At 32.5% G+C, this 26,042-nt stretch overlaps 1 protein-coding gene across 5 annotated transcripts in view; it reads left to right on the top strand.

The window, feature by feature from the left end:
- LOC105327327 (uncharacterized) overlaps positions 1–23,036 on the top strand; it is a 55,582-nt gene extending 32,546 nt beyond the window's left edge. For 2 of the 5 annotated variants that reach the window (XM_066067473.1, XM_066067469.1), the window contains exons 12-20: positions 87–135; positions 3,644–3,678; positions 4,012–4,060; positions 19,932–20,002; positions 20,176–20,296; positions 20,427–20,648; positions 20,738–20,826; positions 20,959–21,293; positions 21,741–23,036. In XM_066067473.1, coding sequence (XP_065923545.1) covers positions 87–135; positions 3,644–3,678; positions 4,012–4,060; positions 19,932–20,002; positions 20,176–20,296; positions 20,427–20,648; positions 20,738–20,826; positions 20,959–21,293; positions 21,741–22,767 — 1,998 coding nt within the window. In that variant the 3' untranslated portion in view covers positions 22,768–23,036. Of the gene's footprint in view, positions 1–86; positions 136–3,643; positions 3,679–4,011; positions 4,061–5,065; positions 8,348–19,931; positions 20,003–20,175; positions 20,297–20,426; positions 20,649–20,737; positions 20,827–20,958; positions 21,294–21,740 lie in introns of those variants that run through there. The other 3 variants (XM_066067475.1, XM_066067477.1, XM_066067482.1) reach the window with 3 other exon arrangements.
- Positions 23,037–26,042: the final 3,006 nt, after the last annotated feature.

Genomic DNA, 26,042 nt, shown 5'->3' with positions numbered 1-26,042 from the left:
GTTTTTTTTAAAAATCTAGTTTCATTATATTTATATTGTTCTTGGTTAAGATAATATTCACTTTTGTAACATTTACATGTGTTCAGGACCTGAAAAAAAGTCGAAGGTTCGGATATGCAGAAGCAGCCATTGAAGGTACATGTAGTTAGTCGTATTTTATTATAAATATCACAAACAAAGCAGCTAAACGAAATATAAGATTTACAGCATTGATTCAATAAGGGAAATCGGTTTGCTCTCATGTTCCTATGCTACTGTGCCTGATCAGGACCATAAAATGTAAAATAAATGTCTATCGACATGACGATAACAGTTATACAAAGAATATAAACAATAAGGATAATACTTGAGCATATTTGGATTTGATTTATGGTACTTTTAAATGGAAAAAGAGCTATTGAAACAAAGTATTATTACTTAGCTGCCAATTTACCGGTTCCTCTTACTTCTCAATAAAAATTCTAAAGATGTTTCTGGAGACATACCAATATCTAAGTCATTCATAGGCTATTGCTTATTCATGTGTTCTTCAAAGTACTATTATTTATAGTTTAGAAATTAAATTATCATTAACCAATAAATGTAATACCTACTCTTTAAATTTATAAGGGTTTTTTATAAGTAGAAGATCATGTTTCCCTTTTTAGCATGCTTAAAATAGATAAAAGCCTGATTGTTTTTTTTTTCAAATAAAATATGGCAGTACAATATCATGTGGTGTGGGTTCGTTTGGATGACAAACGATGCTTCTTTAAAGCAAGGTTTGCGAACACAGGGAAATAACTCAGATTTTAATTGTAACGTAACACTAGCTGTCATTTATATTTTATTACCAATTCTAACTTAAATGTAAGCATGTTTAAGATGAATAACTTAAAATTGTCACATATATACGTACTGTATATGTTTTGACGAAACGGTTAACATTTCCATTTGGCAGTTTGAAATTATAAACTCTGATTTTTTTAAATATAAAACATTAAGGAACAGACAAAGTCATTTGAATTTCATAATAAGAACAAGGAAAGTATTTCTATTATTTAAGCTAGAATGTCTGAATTTTGTAATGTTTTGTTTGCAATGTCAAAGGAATAAGAAAAATTTTTATCTTGTTATTTTTCTTAGGATTATTCCTATAAAATACCTGCTAAAAAGTATAACTTATGTCAATTGTTATGTGATGTGAAACTTTACAGCATATACAAAAGAGAGAAAATAAGTGTTAATTCACAATTAAGACAGAGCATTCCTTCGTGTAGACACATACCTAACTAAAAGGATACATTAATTCAAATAAGAAATAATACCGTGGAAGCGGAAGTTTTCAAATATGTTGAAGAAGCTCTGCCTTAAAATTGCCATTATTAATCAAAATAATTTGAATAATTGAAAAGCATCTTAGTACAGTAAACATAAAGATTCGTTTTAACTAAAATCATTATACATATGACGGAACCATGCTCAAAGGAAATGGAAATCTAGAAGAGATGATATTGTGTAGAAATTTGTGCAATATTTTTTTCATCATGCAACGAGTAGGCATATATAAAAACATATCGAAACCAATACTTGAAATATATTTATTGGAAAGTAGCAAGCAGTTCTACGCCTCTTGTAGTATTCGGTCTTCCCATAAACTAGAGTTATCGTTACTGAAAGAGTTATCTTCCCCTCATAGCAGGTATGCAGTACTTCCGATTATTCGAAGATGAGTAAACAGTGCGGGAGTTTACATATACGACGTCAATTAAAAACGACTTTTCTTACAGCAAAAACATTTGATATTTAAATTACCAAACAGAAAACATCAAAAGTTATCTAAAAAAAAATTAAAATGAATGCAAAGAATGCGTTTGATTACAATGTATAACGTGATGTACATAGTTTTGCTTATTCGGCAAACATTGCGAGTGAAAGACATGCTCTCATGAAAAAAAAAATATGATTGTACACGCAGTGGGTATTGGTATCTTACCAGGCACCGACGGTCATCAATTCAGGCAGCTGTAATGTACCTGTCATGCAGGATGTTTAATCGATGACAATCATTTGAATTTCTCAACAAAACAGATTTGTTGTATAAAATAGACACCGGTATTATAGGGTTAAGAGGAATGACAGCATTGAAAATAGAGTCAGTGCTTTTAGAAAGAGATTTCATCGAAATTTGAATTTGTCTTTGGTTTAAAATAAGAGATCCCTTTTCTTTTAAGTCTTTGAGGAGACAGCTTAAACAATTTTTTGTAGTTTGTTTGTTTTACTATTTGTGCATTTTTCCTTTTATCAATTATCTCAATGCCGTTTATATAATTGAACTGCTCTTTATTCACGTACCATCTATAGCAAACACCATTTTAGGAATAAACGTCTCATGAAAAATTAAGGATGGAATGAACTATATATAAAAATATAGACGTGAATGTTGCCAATCAAAATCGGAACACAACTTTAAATGAAAACGTGATTGCAAGCGGTCTATGCGAAAAATTGCGCAAAAGCTAGGTTGCAGATGTTTTTATTCATTATCTCTTAAATTCCCATGATGATGAAATTGAAATTAGTCATTCATTTATCTAAATGAAATCCATCAAGAGTAAGTATAGTAAGGTCCGCCAATGTTTAGTGCAGATACATACATACATAGGTATAATGCCTATCTTTGCACTTCGACCTCCTGATAGATTGACATATTCTCTTTTGAGAGGTGGACAGACAAAACCATCCATGTCTTTAGGATTGCTTTGCATGTCTACTTCTCTGTATAATAAAATGTACATGTATTCAGCAGCGCTCTTCTAAAACCACGCACTTCACCGCCAGCAACTGCATTATTTATTGGTAGATGGAAGGCGCGTGGCATCATTGGAGGGGGGGGCTACCCTCCCCTCTTCTTGCAAAAGATATTTTTCATAAATTTACATATAAAAAAGTGAATAAAAAAGTTACCCCCCCCCCTTACCTTTTTCGTAGCAAATAAATAAATAGTGAGAATGAAATGATTCATGATTTAAGCTAGGTCTGCTGTACAGTAAAGTACATTATACCCCCCTCCCCCCCCCCCCCCCCCCCCCCCCAACGGATTAGGATTTTCACGATTTGTGATGTTGTAATTTTCTTTTTCTTTTTTTAAATTTTCTGGTTTGTTAAGTAGTTTTTTTATGAGCCCCGCCCCCCTCCCAATCCACGTTCAAAAACCATGGTATGTGCCTGGATATGGTACGATTAGCATGATTAGGCGCAGTCGTCAAATATCTCTACTTTTTTTTAGTATTTTAGTATAACAGCATCTTTTAATTGCACAGTCGTCTTTCTATATTGACAATTTACACCAATAACCGATTAAACAAGACAAAAAACGTTTGTTTCAACCATTTGTTTATACTGGTTACATAGCGCTATGCCTGCTCTAATGGAGAGATAACTCGTGTTACGAACGAAAACTCCAGGTTATGAAAATCCCGAATACACAATGTCGTTGTCAACATGTACATGTATTTTATTTTTCCACACCTAGCCTTTTTTCTCTTATATAACTATGAATAAAATGATATGTTTACGCAAAGCTCAAGCAAATTTAGTTAGAAAAATCGAATTCTGATATATCGAATCATGTTCATTTAAATTTGTCTATATGTATTTGTAGAACGAAGACCGAGTCCTGTCCTCCCAAACTCGGAGGTAAGCTTTGAAAAATTAATATGGCGTCATCTGTTAACAAAAATCCAATAAGTGACCTTTATTTTATCTAGAAACTTACTTCAAAGTGTTGAAATAATGATCACTTTTACAACAAATATTTACGTAGTCTCGTCTAAAAATGATAGCCAAATTCAAGCTTAAATGAATTCAATGAACATCACAGCACATTTCCCAGCATCCATACATAGCTCAAATACAGGGGATTGTGCATTCATAATAAACATCAAAAGTACAAAAGATTAAAAATCAGGACACATAATCGAGCGTGATGTTGTTCAAAAGATCTTAACTTAGCATATCGTACATTTTCAGTGCCTACAAGCGCACAAAAGATACGGATATGTTGAAAAGGATCCAATAGGTACGTATTACATCATTTATCACGATATTAGAACAAAGCGGCAGAAGACAATTGCTGTTTCTATTATACCTCTATGAATAATATCTATGTAAAATTACAATAAATGGACAATTTAATTTATCTAACTGTGAAATAGTTTCCGTTCTATCTGCCCATGTTCATGGTGAATAATCATTGAAACAACTAGACTTTGACCCGTGCGTGCATGGGTTGACACTGCATATCGGACATTCACGAAATAGGAACATCGACACACGTTATTATTGACATTTACATAACAAAGCTATAAGCCTACAATAATGCTATTAATTTCACTACACTTTCCTTAGTTTGAATAATCTAAAACTCTGTCTCGGGAAAGGCCCTCGCCACAGTTAAAATGCCTCCCTTATACTTAATTCTCTGACCTAATTTATGGGCGGCGCCATATTACGATCACGTGATTTACCGCCATTACGGTGCTGACAACGGTAAACAAGTGTCATATTTACTACGTCGACTTTGTCTCGTTTTGTGTGTGGAACATCACTGTGATGGATAAAAAGAATTGTAAATATATATTTAACCCTCATGTAATTCACGTTCTATTTGTTTTTGGTCTTTCTGTGTTTGTAATTTTGTTTATTACACAGTAAAACTTGGATCCGTACCCGCCCACCTCGCACATTTTACGTAAATTTGTTTTATTTACATCCCTCAATTCTCTGACTTGAATGAAAGTAACACATTGAGTCGAGAATTTGAGTATATAATTGGATGGTTTATACAAACAATCAAATCCCGTAATGTGAAGTGTGATAATCTGAAGAGAATGCTGGTGGATCTCCAATTTCTTACGCAGTTCAAAATTTTTGCATGCATTAAAAATTTAGTTATCAATGTTTTTGTGTTTCTTCAACCAGCAACTCCTCATAATAAGTTGCTTTTAATTGTTAGTTTTCCTTTCGCCAAAAAGTTATGCATAATGAACAAAATTGAAATAAATCACAATATTTAAAATTGCAGATCCACCAAATGAATCTGACCCAGGTTGGAAAACAAATGATCTGAAAAGCTGGCCTCATATTTTATATGAAGATTTAGTAGACTACTTGATATTTTCAAAAGCTTATGATGGTAAAGAAATGAAGTCATTTAGATCTCTTTGGGGACAAACTTATGTCAACTCCAGGTGGCTAGGAGATATTCAAAGTATAAATGTTGGACAAAATGTTTTCCTGAAAGCAAAAGTATCTCCATCCCAGCCTGGAGTCGGGCGTGCAGATTATTATGCATGGATTTTAATTGCATCCGATGGAGAAGATAGCTACAAGATTGAGAATGCTAGTTGCACATGCCCAGCAGGTTTAGGAAGAGGATGCAGCCATATTTCAGCCATTGGATATGCTGTTGTCATGGCATGGAATCAAGGATTCGCAGGAAAATCTGTTACAGATTTCCCAGTGTCTTGGGGCAAGGAAGCAACATCCTCTGCAGTTGACCATCAGGCGGAGCTCAAAGAAATTGATTTTTCACGGCCAAATAAAAACAAACTGATAAATACAGATAACATTATTGTGAGATGTAAACCTCAAAAAGAATTTAGATTTAAGAAATTAGAATCACACAATGAATTGGTTGAGTTTTCACATTCATCATGCGTTTCAAAAAATTTTCAGTGCAGGGGCACAATTATGAATAAGATTTTGATATCTGAGCCCTGTCAGTTAAGCACATCTGCAGGAAAAACAAGTAACCCAAAAGATGTGCATCATGGGAATCATGATCTTGATTATTCAAATCCAATCAATATTGCTGATATTCAGTGTCACCCTTGTAGAGATTTTTATAGAAAATATGTTCATCTGTCTGAAAACAAAATTGATGAAGTCTGTCTCAATACTACGGAACAAAATTCTGACTTGTGGTTTGATAGTCGCAAGGTTAGAATTCCAGCATCTGTGGCTAACAAAGTACCAAAAACAAGCAAAGCAAATCCACAAAATTTTGTTACAAACCATTTATATCCTAGATTCAAGGGCAACAATGCAACACAACATGGAAAAGTATCAGAACCAATAGCCAAAGAAATCTTTGAAAAGAAATTTGATTTAGAAGTTAAAAATTGTGGAACTGTTATAAATAAAGATGAACCTTTTCTGTCTGCAAGTCCTGATAGCACAATTGATGATGATATGCTTTTAGAAATAAAATGTCCGGTAAAATCAATTGATGAACTTTTAAACAACAAAAATTATGACATTTGTAAAGAAAATGATACTATCACTGTTAATAAGTCAGGCAGAAATGGATATTATACACAAATACAAATGCAACTTTTCTGTACAAGAAAATCAACGTCCAAATATTTTACATGGTTTGCAAAAAATGGGGATTCAGTGTGCATTGATGTACAATATAACGAAACTTTTCTTTCCGATATTTTACCAAGAATCAGAGCATTTTATTTCAATCATCTACTTGTTAGAATTGTTGATGATTTTTCACAAGGCAGATTTGTTTTCAGTGAGAAGTATGAAAAATTGTGTTCAACTTTGTGAAAACAAAAATAAACAGTCTTTACACTTGTACATAATTTCTTGTTATCTTCAGAAAAGAGCATTGAAGTAGCTAAAAAGTACAATGTAAAAATTCTACACTATGCATGAGCACCTCTAATCTTTAATAAGCTGAGGTCTCATATTACAAAGAGCACCCACTACCTTCACTACTTTGTTCATTTTTTTGACTGATTTTATCGAAATAATGCTGTTCAAAATTCTGTAAGATTTCATTCTACAAATTCTTCTTTCAACATGAATGCGCACTGATGCTATTCTACGAGATTGGATAACTTCTTTTTCACTTAGCTGCTTTCTACATCGTAAAAATGAAGGAATGTTAAGCCCAACATGTAAACTGAATAGTTCTTCACCTATTGTGAATCCCCTGTCAGCCATAACTTCATCATTTGGATTCAAATAGTTGTAAAACCCTGATTTTTTAGTGATAAACTTATCACTTGCTCTGCCCCATAACACTTTGACAAAAACATGATGTAACCATTTGGTGCAATACAAACAAGAAATTTTAATGTGTTGTGCGACTTGTAACTGCTGTAAGTTGCAGTCCTGGCTTTCAGGGACAATGGCCTCTGAAGGTACACTTCTGAACAATCTATGATGCATGTAGTTTTAGGATATGTGTTCCTAAAAGAAGTTGGTAGAGATCTTTGAATAGTGTCCTTTGGCAACCACATTATCAAATCTTTCAACTGAACAGCTAGGATATTTATCCATGAATTAAAAATTCTACTAGCAAGCTGATGGGAAATTCCGAATCTTTTCCCCAAGTCTTGGAACTGTAACCCTAAACGTAATCTAACTAACGTTAACAAAACTTGTTCATCGATGGACAATAAATAAGGTAAAGCGTTCCCATGTACCCTCATTATATCTACTAAAGTAGAGTATACTGTCAGTGACAACCCTGTATAAAACACTGAATCTTTCTCTGTCAAAATTTTGAAAGATGAAAGTTCACGTGTTGTTTGAGTACCTACAGTATTAGATGTTAATTGTAGACAATATAAATGGTCATGCAATGAATGAATTGTCTGAGTTGTTGCATCTGATTTTGGTTGATAGGTAACACAAGACACCCCATACTGATGAACAATAACAGGTGGTGTCTGGGTAGAAGCTGTTGCTGCTGAGGGAGTATTGATTTCCATGTCTGTGGCTTCTGCTGCTGCTTCATCTCCTCCTATGCATATAAGGCCACTTTCTCTCATCCTGCTCCTGCTCATCCTCCTGATTAGACATGTTCCTTACCAGTTTTCTCCTACCTTGCTTTATCTATTTAAAAATCATACATAGTAATATATCATACATATCTGAACACATATTGTGTTTTTACATACCCGAGGATGATCCTGCATCCATAGTTAACTTCAATCATGTCCCACACAGTCATTGTACCCGCCAGCAGGCAATCACTGGTGAAAGTATGACCACTCAAAATAGCTTCATGTAAGTTCAAACTGCTATTTAATTTGACAGTTTGAAAATACTAAACTATTCTAATAATAGTCATAGTAATATGTGAATCACATTAACTGCAAGTATCTCATTCTGAAAGTAGAATTAAACAAAATTCAAACTAAAATTTATGACAAACAGGTAATTTTTTGCACCCTAACCTCTTTGTGATATCCCATATGTAATTGTGGGTCAGGGTTCAGTTTGGTTGGACACCCATCAAGAAAATGAATTGAACAGACCTGTTAGCATTAAAAGATAAAATTATAATTAACCCTGATGAAAACTGTGAAGATGCACAGTCATATATCATATTTGTACATAAACGTGTATGTTAATAAATACTGTATACGTCTACATATATTAAAAAACACATGTGGTATTTATACATGTGTATACATGTACATGTGTAGATATGTATAGTCAGCATATATTGCATAATCAGCTGTTATCATTGACGATGTCATTCAGATATGAAATTAATAAGATCAATTTAAAAATTAAAAGACGATAACCGATAAATTGCGACATAATTGATATACTTGGTCCTTTTTTCCAGGTTGATAATCCTTTCTATTGATAGCTTTGAGCCATCGCAATCTGGTATCTTCTTGCGCTGGAATGCAAAACATCCTGAAAGGCGCTTGGCAAGGACAATCTTCGTGTCTTTTCCCGTGCTCAGAGCATTCCTCCATCTTCCATTTATACAACTTTCTCTGATTATTGGTACAGTTGAAGACAACACAATGTCTTCCACCTCCTTTTTCGTACGGCATCGTATCAATCGAATGTAGACCGTCAGCACCGTAATAGCGGTCGACGATAGCGCCACCTTCCGTCTAAGGGCGATAACTGCGTTAATCTTACGTACTGGAATTATGTATACCCGTAATGTAGCAGAAAATTGCAGAATCGCTCCGGAACGATTTTGGAGAAAGTTAATGAAGTTGCCTTGAAAAAAACCAGTCAAATTTATCATCATAAACCTTTTTGAGACAGCAAATACCTTAATTTCAACTAAATAATTTAATCCATAGAATGGAAGAATTCAACACCTTTAACCATCTTACACGTAGTTTCTTTGTATAACAGGGTCCGTAGGACATATTCATTTTTACGATAAAGCATGTTCTATCTTCACTCTCCTAACAAATATTATGTAACTTTTTCGCATGTAATCAAATACTTTTTGTCATCACGAAGATAGAAGTAAATACTTAGTTGAAATGTATATTTGTTATTGTATACTTTCTCTTATAAGAAATCATTGATATATATGAACAGAATATATAACAAAAGTCCAATGAACATTTACCCGTATTTGTATTATCATTTCTGAGTTTATTCATGCAGATGTGATATTAAAGAAACATAAACTAAAGATCCCGTTAGCGTGAATGTATTGCGCAAGCGCAAGATTGTAAAATCCAAAAAATCCAGGTCGTTGATTATTAATTAGCGAGGCTTAACTGAAAAAAAATAAAAACAAATTGGTAATCTTCAAGTACAATGATATTTCAAGTATATGAAACAAAAGACAGTATTCTTCCGATTTCTCGGTATTAAAGACCGAAAATTCGAGTCTATTATTTTAATATAGAAGTATAGATTTACCAGCGGCATTCGATTTTCCTCCTTTTTAAACTCGGAACACCTTTGACGTAACAATCAAACGATCAAAGGTCGATAACTCTAATGTGTTTATCATCAGGACATTTTGCATCGCAGATAAATAAAGTTTTCTGCGGTATAATAAAATACCTATTTACTGACTTTTCAGACGATAGCAAGTTTATTGTTCCCCTCGACACCAACTATTTCCCTCGGCTTCGTCTTGTGAAATAGTTGTTGTCTTGGGGAACAATAAACTTGCTATCGTCCTCATAGCCAATAAATAGGTATATAATAATTTGTTTCTTTTAAGAATTGAGGTGCATAAGTAAATAAGGGAATTAATGCAATAAATGTAATTGCACTTATTAAAAAAAACACAAAAAGACAAAACAAAAAAGAAAAAAAGAAAACCCAACAAAAACAACAACATCGTACATGTACTTTAATTTTGAAATTACGTTTAAAAAATTGACAATATGGGTAGCTTACGTAGCAATGTTCAGGTTTACCAATGTTGGTAGAAATATGGAAATGTTAACTATGACGTCACAGAAAACACAAAAAATGCCAAAAAAATAAAGGAATGTGTGATTGTTATCTGTTCAAACACATTAAACTACTTTAAAAGTTACCCAAGGGTACAACTTTGTAGTTTAATAACGTTAAGTATTATACATATATTACATGGATTCGAGGGCGACACACCAGAATATTTGCCCCGATGTGACAAGAAAGCCTACAGGGCTTTTCTGTATCAGAGGGAGAAATATTCTGGTATTGATGCCCGAGAAGACCTGTAGTATATGACGATGTGTTTGACACCTGTCTAATTATAAACCTATATAACTATGATATTTACAAGGGCTGAAGGGATACAATTAGCAAATTATTTTCATATTTTGTTTACGAATTAATGAGATCTTTTACTTATTAGAAAGTGCTGCTGTTTCGGTGATATCTATGGAATGAATTACGGTAGATACGAATGTGACAAAAATTTCAACCGGAACTCATTTCTTAAATATTTATTCTAATAGAAGATGAAGTCTTGACGAAACAGCACCATTTTTGTTATTCTACTAGAGAGGTTGAATTTAATTATTATTTAAATTTTTAGTTCAAATATGATGCCCTTTGTGATATTTAAATGTGTTTATGAGCTACATTTTTACTGCCGAATAGTAGAAACAAGTATCTGATTCCATTGTAAATAAAAAGTTTAAATGAATTATAATACGTAATATCAAGAACGAGTACTTGGTTCCCATTGTTGATAAAGTGTCAAACAAAAAGTGTGTATATTGTAAAGGAGGGCCTGATTTCCTTCAACTGTATGTTATGCAACAGGAAAAATGTCAGTAAAGAAAAAAAACCCTGTAAATTAAGGGACATATCTATTTCTGGAATTTGAGCTATAGATTCTTCTAGTTAGGCTTCCCAAGACGTGCTTAGTTACATGTATATACGACGTACCGAGACTTTAAGATACACATGGTGTAAATTCATGTTATAAATCATCAGTTTCAAGGAAATATGAAGCAAACCAGCTACCAATTATGGAGAGTTTTCTTTTTTCTGTATGAAAATGAAATTTAAAAATCTAGAAAGCCTAGAGTCCCTTGAACATCGGCATATAAAAGATGTTAACCTCTAAGAATAAATTTTTTACTTTTTAAAGGATCTCAAATAAAACGACAAGAAATTGTTTTTTCCCTCAAGCTCTGAAGTACGGTAACAAAATATATAAATTAACACACTACGATATTATAATTATCGATCTAGCACATAAAGACTTCTGAAATCATTTTAAATAGAACTTTGGTAAATCAAGTGTTCTACATACGATTTTTCAGAAACTCTTAAGTATATCGTTACTGTGGTTTTAATTAACAAGAATAGGGTCAATATTATCTAAAATTGTACCTTTTGTATGCTTCAATAACAATAATCAGAAAAATCATCTTTATTACATTTTTGAATTTTCATGGTAGGAATTTAAACAGAAAATGATTTGAAAGAAAATAGTATAAATGAATAAAAAACAAATCTTGTCGTTTAACTGACGTAAAAAACTTTCTGTTTTGCAAGTGGTGTAATATTGATTCAATTAAACTATTCCATACTTCTAAAACGAGGGTTTTTGTTTAAAGCAGCCATGACATTATACGAAAAAGGGTCGATCTGACTATGATGAATTTGCTTGTTGTGCAACAGTTCGCGTATGGAGGGACATTTTTGAAACATGCAAAATATATTGGTGCCTATTTTATGAAGTAAATTGAGGCTAAATATTTCAATGCGATGACAGTTTTCACACATGACGTTGGTGTTAGCTTGTTCTGATTTTCGTTTCGTTTTCATTATTTATGCTTTGTAACCTGGGAACTATCGTCTGTATTTCGTGATTTTTACGTATCAAATCAAACAGAGACTTCGGTAAATCAAATAGTTAACTGTTTACCTGCGCAAATTAAGCAAAATCTGATGTATCAAAAAAAGACTGAAATACAATTCATTCTATCGGTAATTCGGCATTATCTTTTGCGTAATGGTAGATTAATGCAAAATGATTTGTTAAGATGTTCGGCATTTTCTCGAGTTTGTTCAGTTTAAATAGAGTTTGATACCGCTGACGGAAATATGTAGGTATATATACATGTATATATATGATTCATTTCGAAAAAATAAATTGTGTTCTTTATTTGTTATAGTGCATGTTTCTTGTGTTAAATTGTTTACAATTTCTATTTACTAACCATATTTGAGTGTTAGGCTTCGAATTATAAGCAAGATACAGAGATTTGCTCACAATTCTATGTTTGTACACAGATCTTAAAAACTAAAGAAATGTTCCTCTTTACTGGATCATATCCTCCTCTGAAACTGCTCTTGTATCCTGTAAATAAAAAACACCATTAACATTTGGTTTTAGTAATCATATCACTGGTAGTAAACTATATCATTTAAAAAAAAAATTGTCAATTTTTTTAAAGAAAATGTTCAGAGTCTGTTCTTCCAGAAACCAACTTTAACAACTTATTGTATTGTAAACTTTTTTTCGTCATTATTACTCCTACTGTACATGTGATCCTTGACTGTGTTTGTGTACATTTGTATAAACTGATTTTGAATCTCCAATACCAGTGAACTGGTCTTGAGTGAATAAAAGAATTGAAAATCTTAGGCCATTCTTTTTTTTTTTCATTTTAAATGCTGAATAGGAAATACCAAGTTGAAAATCTTAAGCTGTATTTTATAAACTCATGTGAACAAAATATGACTCAAACCTAGGCGAACTGTGAGCTCTGTATCTGGCTTATAATTCTACGATTGACGCTGAAATTTTGGTTGAACATTAGAAATTCTATATGAATTAGAGTATGTTAAATACTTGTACAAACAAAATAAAAGAATGATATTCTGTATATACCTACTCTCTGGGGCCCCCTCTTTATACAATAAATAATGTGAAATCTACATCAATTTTGATAGTTTTTCAGACACAAGTAAATAAAATCGACATCTTGAAAACAGTTTCCATAGTTCTGACACATTTATGTTGCGGGGATAAAGTAATTATTGCTATTCCTAAAAATATCACAGCGGAAAATTATCCTGGTTTGTACGCGAGGTTAATAACAGTTATTTAATTATAATGGAGAAGACAAATTAACTTTTTGAATGTTTTTAATTTGAGGAATTGAGCACATTGAGGTACAATTTTCTTTTTCACATTTATACATGTAGGATTTTTAAAATAAAAAACAATAACTATTATATATATATTTTTTTAAATACAATAACTAGTAAGTAGTTGATGAAAAAAAATGTACCTATATGCTTCTGGAGGGTAATCGTGTTCAAAAATCCAGACATGTAAACTTGTAAATCCGAATTTGCAATCGTGTTGATGTGTGAGCCTGAGTATAAATATGTGTAATTCTGAACGGGTAACTTATAAAACTCAGGCATAAACACGTGTAAGATTTGACTCAGTTCCTTCGCATGATGCACATTTTGCAACTTTATTGTTTACATTAGTAAATTAAACCTTCAACTTTGCACACTTTCAATCAATAGTTTCTGCATTTGTAACTTCAGGCTCGCCAATAGCACATCTGACATGATACAAATTGACAAATGTAAAGTCTACAAGTTTGTCGACTTTTGACATGACCTTATATGGCAACAGCCTTGCTGCGGGAAAAGGCATGCTGTAACCGCCGGAATGGATGAAAAAATAAACATAATATTCAGCTAAACTGTTGCAATAAGCTTTTAATGAACGACACCTTTTCTATCGAAAACACCGGTATTATTTTTAGAAAATAATTTGAGGAATGATTGAAACTGGACTGAACAGGAAGAGGTTCATGTAGAAAAAATTCGTTGCCGATGTGACGAATGCGCTTCTGAATTCTAAGAATTTTGAGAGAATTTTTAACCGGGTTTCCGATTATTGAAATAGTAAAAATGGCGGGCGGGCGAGTGGCTGTCAAAAAGGTACCCTCATTGTACCGATAACTCCTCAAACAGTTTTCAAGATAAGAAGTTGTTCTTTTGCAGATCAATTATACATATATCAGAGGTATGCATATTGCTAGGATTTTGATTTCTGATAATTTATGAAAAAATATCAGCTGTTGAACTTAGTCATTTTTGGCAAAAACATTGCATATAGAGTACTCCATTTCTTTGGATAGGTAGTATTTATCAATTCAGGATTGACAAATGGATTATGGATACTGTTCACTCTGTAAAAAAAAAACCCGGTTTGCTGTCACATTGACAGCTTTAACCTTATTATTTTTCTGAATTAGTTAGAATAAACGACCTGCAAAGATTTGGTAATTTTCCGCGGAAAAATTTATGTTACTTTAAATGTATTTATACTTTTTTTTGTGTAAGTGAAAGATTTTACTATGGGAGGCACTGTAGCTTCCAGGTCGTCCATCCGAATTTTTTCAGACCGGGAGCTATAGACCTGCAGCTAGTTCACAAGTGGCTGTAAAGCTGTATTATAATAGTTCTCCAGAAATTTTTTATCAACCAACTTCACAAAGTGAGTCTGTATTGAACCGACATTCAGGACGTCATAACTCATAACCCGTAATAATTGCTTGAAATAATAAAAAACAAAGTGCCAATTTGTACCTGCATGATAGTTTTTTGTCCCTTTTTATTGCCGACAATGCAAAGAAACATTTCTTAAAATAATTTATACACATTTTAATTTCACGACAGTTAACCTTATCTTTGGTATTTTTATTTATTTATTTTAATATATCTCATATTAATCACAATCTCAAAACCAATGTCTTTATTAAATAGTTTGTTTTTCTTATCGATAACTTGCAACTCAGCTGGCCGACCCCGTGTAATTTTTCGCGGGGGTGTAGGGGGGTCTTGTCACAAATTTGTGGTACCGATAAGGATGCATTTGGAGATATTTGCTTGTATACCTACTATGACTCCAATTTTCAATATCACTATTAATATTCATTCTCTTTAACGTCTTTTAAGGAACAATTTTGTTTTTTGCGAGGAAAAAGTGAGGGGGGGGGGGGCTGAACCCTCCCTGATGCTATGTTCCTAATGGTTAGGTCTAACTTGGCAAACAAAAGTGGGGGAGAAGGGGGGCTAATCCCCCTAGCCCCCCCCCCTCCCTCCCTCCCGTTCCGACGCCTATGAATAAAAATGCAAACATATCTTTATACACGTGTATTCAAACAAAGTCATTAAATGTATTTTTTTTCAGTTCTAAGAGGATATCTGAAACCGATCGAATTCTTCACTCGCATCTTTTATACATTCTCTTGATAAAATGTACACCCATCTCAAAATTTAATTTTCCGAAAAATAATACTTTCTAGGAAATGTTATCCAGAGATAATATGAATATAGGCCTACCTAATATTTTTTTTATTTATTCCGGCGATTACGGCATGCCTTTACCTGCAGGTAGCCTTTTTCTATCAGTGACGTCACTGTTTCCATATATGGTCATGTCAAAATTCGACAAACTTGTAGACTTTACATTTGTCAAATTGTAACATGTCAGCCGTGATATTTCAGAAAACGGAAATACAAATGCAGAGATTACAGATGGAAAGTATATATTATACTAGCAGGTTACATGTAAATAACAAACAGCATTTTACAGCTGCAATTAAGCATCTGTAGGGAAAATTAGATTGACAGTCTGTGGGGTCAACTCTAAAGTGTTTATCCCTGAGTTTTTTAGGTTATACTATCAAAATTACACTCAATCATACTCAGGCTCACACATCAACACGATTGAATATTCGGATTAACAAGTTTACAGGTCTGGATTTTTGAACACAATTACCCTCCATATATGCTCTCATATATTTTGATCGCTTTACAAAGTGGGGAGGGGGGGGGGCAGAACAAAAATATAGGGAATTGGAAGTTACCAGTGTACCCCTACCAAATGTTTAGTTTTATATCTTGCGTGGATTTTCTTATCCTGGTAAAAATAGTATTTCATGAAGGTACAATGTCAAAGATTACGTGTATACAAAAATAAGTGTAAAATTCGAATACTTTACAATATATATTTTTTGTTATTCAACCGAGGGACCTTATGGCACAATATCTTTTGAACGCCCATTGTTGCTCAGGTGAGCGATGTGGCCCCATGGGCCTCTTGTTTCTTTTATAAAACAATTTGATATATACAATTTAATAATCAAACAAATACATTTTTAAGGCCGTTATATCATTATTATTTTTAGTTGTTTAAAGAATATCAGTGAGTCGAATTTAAGAGAATAATCTTGGAATTTACATATACATTTAGTACAGTGTGTTTCAAACTATCTGTGTCCAGTACAAACCTATATACATAATATATATAACATTACTTCATTCAAATGTTTATAACCTGTTTCAAAAAAATTTTAAAGTTTCCTTTTTGTTCAAAACTTCAAAAATTATTAGTTGCAATTCCAAAAAATGGCTTTTGCATAAAAAATGGTATTACAAATGATATAATTACTTGGTTTTGACTTTTCAAAAAACTAAAATATTTAAAAGGGACGTCTATCTTTATCTAATTCTCGATATTAGAATCAGTATAATTTTTCATCTCCGTATAATAGAAAACAATAAGATAAATAATGTAGACATGTAGGTTTTCTAACGAAAGAAAAACCCTACAGGATTGAATTTAAAATTTTGTAAGCAGTTCAACAAAATTTCACCTTAACCGATAATCTTGTCACAAAATTAAAATAGTTTTGCTTTTTAGTACTATATGCGATATTATGCATTTCTCGACCCCCAAAAATGAAGTTCAATAAAGAATTGAAAAAACTAGGTTAAAGATAGTTAAACTCATGATGAAATAAGTATGTTAAAGGTTTTTACCCGAGTGAAGTCATTATGTAGAAATGAACACTGGATTGTAGCATTCTTTTCTAATTACGCATTTATCAGACTATCGAAAAATGTTAAATGTGAAGTGCAAAATGTACGAAACAGTTTTGTTCTAATCCGATTTTTATATCGTAAACAACAACAGAGTAAATCCTGGTCAATTAATAAAAGCATAACCTTTTAGTGAAAATTAAATAAAGTTAAATATGCTCAAGAATTCTATTCTATTGTTCATCCATCAACAAATCGCACCAAAATACTTTTTAACGTTCTTAGATTTCATATATTTTGAATCTATTTACGATACGCATGACATATCAATTTTAGTAATGACGTCATCAATGTGAGAATCTACATAATAAATTCTAAGTTATTGAAAAATGTGTCCAATATCTTACTTCTTTCCGTTCTTTTGATAATATATGGATAGGAACATGATATATAAGATTTGTTAGTTAGCGAAGTAACATATAACTAATATTCCGTATGCTTCCTTAACAACCCTGCGTATTTGAATAAAATGACATTTTTGTTTTGCATATTTGAATAAAATTATTCAAAGTTAGTGAGATATGTATAACCGAGTAACCAGTGGCAATTACTCTTACATATTAGCTCATACTTTATTTTAGCGGTAATCTGTTTCAACCCTACTGATGGTATTCCTTTTTTGTAAAAACCGAGATGCATATACAAATTTTCACCAAATCGTCGAGTGAAGAAGCATGACAAAGTATATTTATTTTAGAACAGAGTTTAAATACTCGCTTATTTAATTTAAAGATAAAAAATGTAACGGAGAAGAAAAGGAAAAAAACCCTTTATTCTTTTAAAACTTGAACTAAATTTTGTATATCAATTTGGTAAATAAATTGGCAAAAGTTTAAAAAAGATTGTATACATCGTTAACTTATCTGAATTCATTCAGTTATGAAATTTCAACTTTTTTCTTTGTTATGACTTAATAAACAAGTTCAGATAAGTCATGGTATCTAAATACTAAAAACTATATTTAGATACTGATATAATTACTACTTAAAGGTCATATGAAACGATATCCTGACCATATTGAGTTATATACGGAAATGAGTCCATAAGTGCCTATTTAATAAGACTGACATTGTTTTTTGAATATTTTATGCAAAATGTGAGCGCCACAGTCGATCAAGATCACTTATTCGGGAAAAAGAACATTGACTTACGCGGCTTACCTCCCTTGCTTATGACGTCAGTAAGACCCAATATCTTTATAAAGCTATTTTGTGAATAAAAATATCCATGTCATTTTGCAGCATTTTAAAAGAAAAAAATACTATTTTATATAAAAACTTTTATAATTATACAATAATCAACCACGTCAGTATTTTTTTTCTCAAGAAATGAAATCGTGTGCGTTTATATTTAATAGCATGTACATATTCAGTTTCGAGACTGCACGGAGAATGAATGATTTTTTTCATGGATCCACATGCGCTTATAATATAATTTTAATGTATATATGTTTTATTTCGATCTTTTTAATGAAATTGACAAATTCAAAAATAACTGATCGTATTTTCCCATTTGCACGTTCATGCAATTCATTAAGATTTTTTTTATAAACAACTTATAGGCCTCATAGTGCCTCATTTGCTTCAGGATTTTATTGTTTGTTTCGCTTTCAAATTCACAAATATGTTACCATTTCATTATTTTTAGTCTAAGAGAAATTTCTTCAAATGTTTTGATTTTGAAACATGTACTTGTATGTGTGGTGTTTTGATTTTACAACGTACGTGTATGCGCGGTGTTTATTCACAGATTCCTTTTATCTCACTTTCTTCCGCAATTTTTTCTTTCGTTTTTTTATCATTATTGAAGCTTGTTCTTAATAAAATCTGTTAATTATCTTCACATTCGTTCACAACTATTTTTATCAAACAACCAATTTATTTTACTGATACATTTCTAAATCCTTAAGTGCCATATTTCCGCGATCTAATTTAATAAAACGTTAATACACGTGTACATAAAGTATTTTCTAGAGATATTGTTACATGTATACACCAATAAGTCAGAAATTTATATTATTTCAAAATAAAATTTAAGCGTAATTTTGCGGCATTTTATAGCAGATCTTAAATACAAACTATGTACATAATGCCTCAAACATTTTCATTGGCCTGCGTTATACTTTTTTATGTGACAAAATAAATCAAATCAATTAAAATGCTTTAATTCCCTTTAAATGTAACTTAATCATTATACGTACCGAAGAAGAAAATGATGTCTCTATTTCAAAAGGATAAGGATAATTCATTAATCAGCTGTTAATGTTGTAGCATTTCTTTCGTTAAATTTCCTCTGCAGTACGGGATTTTTATCATGATTTTACTCTGGTGAGAAGCTGATATTAGATTTATTCATTTACGACCAATTAAAAGTCATCTGTAGGCTTCTACGAAATCAAATGATCTCATTTGAAAACAAAGACACGTTCATCTATGCAAAAATTACTAAAATTTAATCGATAAACTACTGTAAAATTACACTAGTTTTGATGCATCGTTTACATCCGTGGGTCTGTATGACGTCATTAATCCACAAAATCAAGAACGATAAGCGGGGAAGAATTTTTTCAGGTGCTCAGTTTTCACGGTTATTTCTCAGTAATGCAAAGGCAAAAAAAAATCTTACATCACGTATTTTAACATTTGTTTATACCAAGTTTTATATTTATGAAAGAAAATCATAGTGTTAAAAATCGTTTCATATGACCTTTAGATACTAATGCTAAAAACGAGAAGTTTAATTAACGTAATACACCGCTTTGAAATATAGTTTTCAAACTTTTTTAGACGAACCAACCATCCTATTTGCTGAGGAATCTAAGGCCCAAACTAAATTTCATTCCATGGCAGAAAATGCGGTAGGTGAATCAAAGACTGTTTTCTATCTATTCTAATTTGATTTGGTTTTGTTTTTTGAACTCTGAGTTATTGTAAAATTTGAAGAAAAGATATCAAAATTAAGATTTCAGAACAATTTAGGTTGCTAAAACTGTTTATTTTATATTCTTTTACACCTTTGTCAATGATATAGGAAGACTGCTTTGATGATAGTTTGCAACGATTATCATCTATGGAACAATTATCAAGAGAAGAGGGAAATCATTCAAAACATCAAAAAAGCAAAACAATAGCCGTCATTGAAAGAGTCTCAGGTAATTGTGGCGTTGCATGCTATGTAAATTGAAACTGTTCATACTTTATAAAAAGCTGTGTGTGGTTTTTTTTTTGTTTATTTATATATATATTTTTGTCATTTTTTTTTTTATTTTTTGCTATTTTCAGAGAGAGAATCAAATTCATCTGTACAGTACATTTATTACAAAGCCAAACATTTTCAACATTTTCATTATATTTATAATCTGACGAGGGACTGTCACGATCGTATAGAACGTTTGAGAAAGACCAATGATCGTGCGAACTTTATGACTGAGGACATTGTCATAAAAATCGGAATTGTTGGAAAGTCTACTGAAGACAAACTATGCTCATTATTAAAAAGAAGAGGTAAAGTGTAACAAAAAAATGATGTCGAAGTGGTGTAGGTGTTGAACGTTCATGCTATAAAATAATTGCACATCATTGTCTTTAAATAGGAATAAAAGAAATGCCATCTCAAAATCAACAAATTTGGAAACAGTCCCCAATTCTCTGTTTTCAAGAATCAACAAAACCAGCGTTAGAGGTACTTTTGCTTTGCAGTAAGACATTTTGTGCAATTGATTATGGTAATAATTATTGTTATTAATTAAAGAACCGAATTTTTTTTGTTGGTCTTATGTGTTAAATATAAAAAATATTGCATCCGTGGATTTAGGTGTTACGCAGGGAGAAAGCTTGCCACAAAATACTCATCATATCTGATCCGAACCACAAGGAAACGAAAAAAATAGAAGACTCCATTTTCATCATTAGAGAAGACAAAGAAGACATTCTAAGAATGATATCTATCTGTTTGGAAGAACAAATTCATAACACACTGCAAGACTGGTTATCGGATCTGTCCGAAGAAGATTTTGGAAAACATCTACCCTGGATTATTGACGAAATAAAAGATATCCGTAAAGAGATGTTTGATGAAAACATTTATCACACAACTGGTTCTGTAAATGAATCAATTGTTCCAAGCAACGTGATAAAATACCTTTTCGGGTATATGTTTATATAACTATAAAAAGTAAAACAAATTGACTTTAAAAAAATGCTTTTGTCTTTCTGATTTCACTTACAATAACTATCGTAAAACTATTTTCTTTCGGGTTACGCTAAGCAAAATTGAAATGTGACTTACTGTATTTCGTATACTCTTTAAAATTTAAAATGAAGAATAATGAATTAGTTGTTCAATTTTTTTTAAAGTCCTTAAATAATGACAACCATTTATAGATACATCTTTTAAAAATTATGCTTAAATTTTCAAAAATTAATGCACATTTGTAACTATAGGTTTATTTGTAATCATTTTCACCATGCGCTTAACCTTGTTGATTCATGATTATTTTTCAATCAACAACCCATATGGTCATAATCTATAAATCGATCTAAATAAAAGTCAATGTACTCACTGAATAAAATATTGCCTTTCAAATTTGTTTGCAGAAGGCCTGACGTCAATTCATTTGGAATTTGGAGAAATTCATCATTCAAAGTGTTTGTCAAGAAAACGATTGATAGAAAAGAATTAGAGCATGCACTTAAGAATTTACACCAGTTATTTTTTGAGAAGTACAACTTGGAAATTATAAAAGGAAGATTGGTAGCATTAGAGTCATTAAAGCAGGGTGATTTTCTTTTACGAAAAGAAGGTGGAAAATGTTTTTCGGGAACTCTTGGTGGGTTCGTTACAAAAAGAGATGATGAAAGAAAAATATATGCGTTGACTTGTAATCATGTTTTTCCTCAAGAAAATCTTCTTGCGTATACAGAAAACCCTGACAAAGATATTGGTACCTGTGTGTTTACAAAAAAGGACATCTCATGTGATTTTGCAACTATTGAAATAAAGGAGTCTTTCTCAAGTCAATGCAACGTAGCTTTAAGAAGAGAGGACAACAAGGAAATTAATGCAAAAGTCTATAACGAAAGTTTAGAAACCATAAACTTTGTACATAAAATAGGAGCCACAACAAATACAACCAAAGGAAGAATTCTCAGTCCCGAATACTATAACAAAGCTCTGCCCCAAAACACTTTTCTTGTGAAGGGCACAGACAAAAACTTTTCTGAACCGGGCGATAGTGGATCGCTAGTTTTTTCCAGACCAAGGACTGGGCGGCAAAACTTTATCAATGTCTTTGGTATGGTATTCGCCGATAACTTCGAGTTACGTGAAGATGATAATGATAGTGATAATGATCAGCACCTTGAAAGGAACAAAGACTCGGAAGGTACTCAAAATAGGGATGCAGAAAAGGTAGAAGCAAACGTAGACAAAACAACCAGCTCTAACGCCCCCACCTCTTCTGTCGGAGACGACGATAAAAATACGGAAATTCTATCTTGTTGTTACCGTATACACCCCGCTTTTGATCTTTTTAAAGAAGAAAGGGGTGTGGAGGTAAAATTTAAGGATGACTTGCCAACACCTACGTCTTCACCTGACGATTCGTATGAGGAAAACAATTGATTAGATGCAAGAAATGTTTGGCATTCTCGTGTGTTGATATAGAAGCTGACTTAAAGTGATTTTTTATGGATTCGAATTACAGAAGTTACTTAGGTAATTGGATAAATTAATTGTTGAGTACAAATCAAACTTAACAACAAGCACTTTTTATAAAATAATTGTGTTTGTTTCACTCATTGAATTTAGCTAAAGCCAAGTGATTTACCCATAGCACATAGACATCATCAAATTTGCCTGTGATATTTTTTTTAATAAATTCCTAAATTTTATAGTTGATCTCAATCATGTGCCATTATATAAATAGTGCCTGTTTGGGAGGGTAACAGTTGAAATTGACACCCCGAGAAAACCATTGTCAACCGACGCGAAGCGGGGGTTGACAATGGTTTTCGAGGGGTGTCAATTTCAACTGTTATCCTCCCAAACAGGCACTATTTATTTTGTTATACTGAATGTCTTTTTTTAAAAAAATTTTAAGAAAATTTTACTGCTTTTATATAGGAATAACGTGAATTCTACAGCGAACCGTACGCGCATAATTTTCGCGCATGTAACATTTTTTAATGTTACCCGTTGCCAAGTGCGTTGCTAACGCTGAGGGTAATAGTAAATATTATTAACTGCGTCTTAACCAATCAGATTTCAGTATTTAACATGAAAGTATAACAATTCTTTTTATATGATATTTTTATGGAATGCATAAATTTAAATAAAATTTAAAGATTTTCTTGACTCTTATTTATAAGATAAAACCTGCATTTTAAAAAAAAAAAAAAAACCTTCGATACTGACTTTGCGGCGTAAAACAATAATATCAACTTTTGCATAATTTTTATAGCAAATCAAATTGTTGGGAGTTTAGATATTCCAAGTATAAAGCTCTGAAAATCTCATACACTTAAGCTCGGTTATAGAAAAGTCCTTGAGACATAATGATTTCATTCACCATATGCATACGAGTAATTGTAATCTGTATATATAATGTGAAATTAATCAGAATCTACACGTTCTCTTATTGTGTCAGGATAGAGCCATTTGCGTTAGCGCAACATCGCGTTCATATAAACGCGTCACCACGCTAACATAACACACCGTCGCACAAACGCAACGTTTAACGACATGCCGTCGCGTTGACACACAAAACGCCGTCGCACTTACGCATTTTTTCACAACAAGCTATCGTTCTAACACAACTTACCACAACACACCGTTGCGCTTACACACAACATGTCATCGCACTAACGCAATTTTTCATAACACGCCATCGCACTTACTCAAAACATGCAATCGCGCTATCACAACTTTGCACAACACGCTGTCGCGCTAACGCAGCTTTGCATGTTCCACAGTCTAGTAGGATGTCGTGTCGGAAAATGGCAATCAGAAGTTATAGTTCTAATCGTTTTTTACTTATGTCTGTTCGAATAGAAAATTGTATTCTGTGGTCTATTCGCACATCAAATTACCGCAAGGATGCAAAAACCGTTAACTAAAAACCCAAATTAACTTACCTTTTCATAAGAAACAAACAGTGATATATTAAAAACATTCTTGAAATGACATTATAATTAGCTAGCCTGGCAAAATGTTAGAAATACATCATATAATGTAATAATAGGATTATTATTCAAAGAACTGGCTTACACACTGTATCCTATATATGGGGCTTCATATTCGATGAAGATGGTGCCCTGGCAAAGTCCAGTCGACCCTGGAAAGGACCAGTAAAAGGACCAGGACCAGGACCAGGCTAGCCTGCTGAAAACGGGAAATTTCGTATAAAGTATTTGTATTGGGACTAACTAACACCCTGTATCTCCTACTAGAGGCTTCATATTTGGTGAAGATATGGCTCAGGGGCGACTAGTCGATCCTCAAAATAGATTGGGTTTACACGACCAACATCTTCGCTAGTGAATTACAAAACACTAGGAATAAAACATTTCATGATTTCCCCAGGTTAAAACTTTATTTCTATTTAATAGCATCATTAATTATGTTCCGATATTCGGTAGTCAACATGTTTTCAAGTTGTATTAATGCCGTAGTGTGTATATATCCCGTTGTTTAATTCGATTAAAATGTGAATATGCAAGGGGCACAACTCAAGTTGCTCGCTAGATAGCGCCACCACATCACCGAGTTTTCTTAATGAAATCCGCCAAGAGTTTATGGGGAGCAAAGTGGACCGAAAACACTTGGCAAGCAAAGATGCACGACCAGTAAAAGGCATAGCAAGCCAGCTGAAAAATGCGAAATGTTCTAAAAAAGTATTTGCAATGGTACTGGCTTACACCCTGTATCAACTTTTTTAGGGCTTCACATTAGATGTAGATGGGACCTCAATCATTTTTATTAAAAAACGTCATAAGTAATGAATATTTAACTATTTTCTCTGTAGTCACTTCAGATTATTTTATGAATCTAATTAAACGCCAATGAAATGAAAGTATTTTGTCGAATATAATACGCACTGGTCTAAATTGCGCACCTGACATATTGGGCCTACGTTTAGGTAGAAAAAAAGTAATATTGGACTCCAATATTAAATTTAAAAGCGAACTGCTCAATATGAATACCCTCGAAAGCAACATTGTTATAAATTATGTAAAAAAAGTTTTTGCACTGAGGTGATATCAAAAATAAAAAAGAGACAATTAGAGTACGTGTTCACAACAATAGTTTCGATAGTGCCGCAGATGAAGTTAAAAGATAAAAGTGAAACAAATTCCGTTATACTTTGTTGTTAAATAACATGAATTGTATATGATATACATATCATCCATGCTTTTATTAGCCCCTACCGGTTTTCACCAGTAGGGGACTATAGCTTTCCTCTGCGTCCGTCAGTCTGTCTGTCTGTCTGTCCGTCCGTCCGTCCGTCCGTCTGTCTGTTCGTCCGTCTGTCCGTCCGTCTGTCTGTCCCACTTCAGTTTTCCACATATTTTTTCTTTATGCGTTTGAGGAATAATATGAAATTCGCTGAACAGCTTCAAAATGTCAAACTACAGATCAAGTTTACACTTTTGTATCGTCTGGTTGACATATTCTCGAGAAAATTAAAATTTTTATATTCCAATTTTTTAATGTTCTGCTTCGATATTCTGCATAATAGTGCATTGTTTTCACAATTTCCACAAACCGGTAGGGGACGTGTATTGCTTATGCAATACTCTCAGAATGCTTGTTTTTAAATGCCTCACTATCAGGATAATCAAGATTCCACTCTTAATCTAAACTAGTTTTTTTATATAATTAGTTAGATTATCCATGCA

Source organism: Magallana gigas, chromosome 1 (assembly GCF_963853765.1).
Source record: "Magallana gigas chromosome 1, xbMagGiga1.1, whole genome shotgun sequence".
Taxonomy (NCBI): Eukaryota; Metazoa; Mollusca; class Bivalvia; order Ostreida; family Ostreidae; genus Magallana; species Magallana gigas.
Note: the sequence above shows the minus strand (reverse complement) of the source record. Positions and strands in the feature narration are given on the sequence as shown.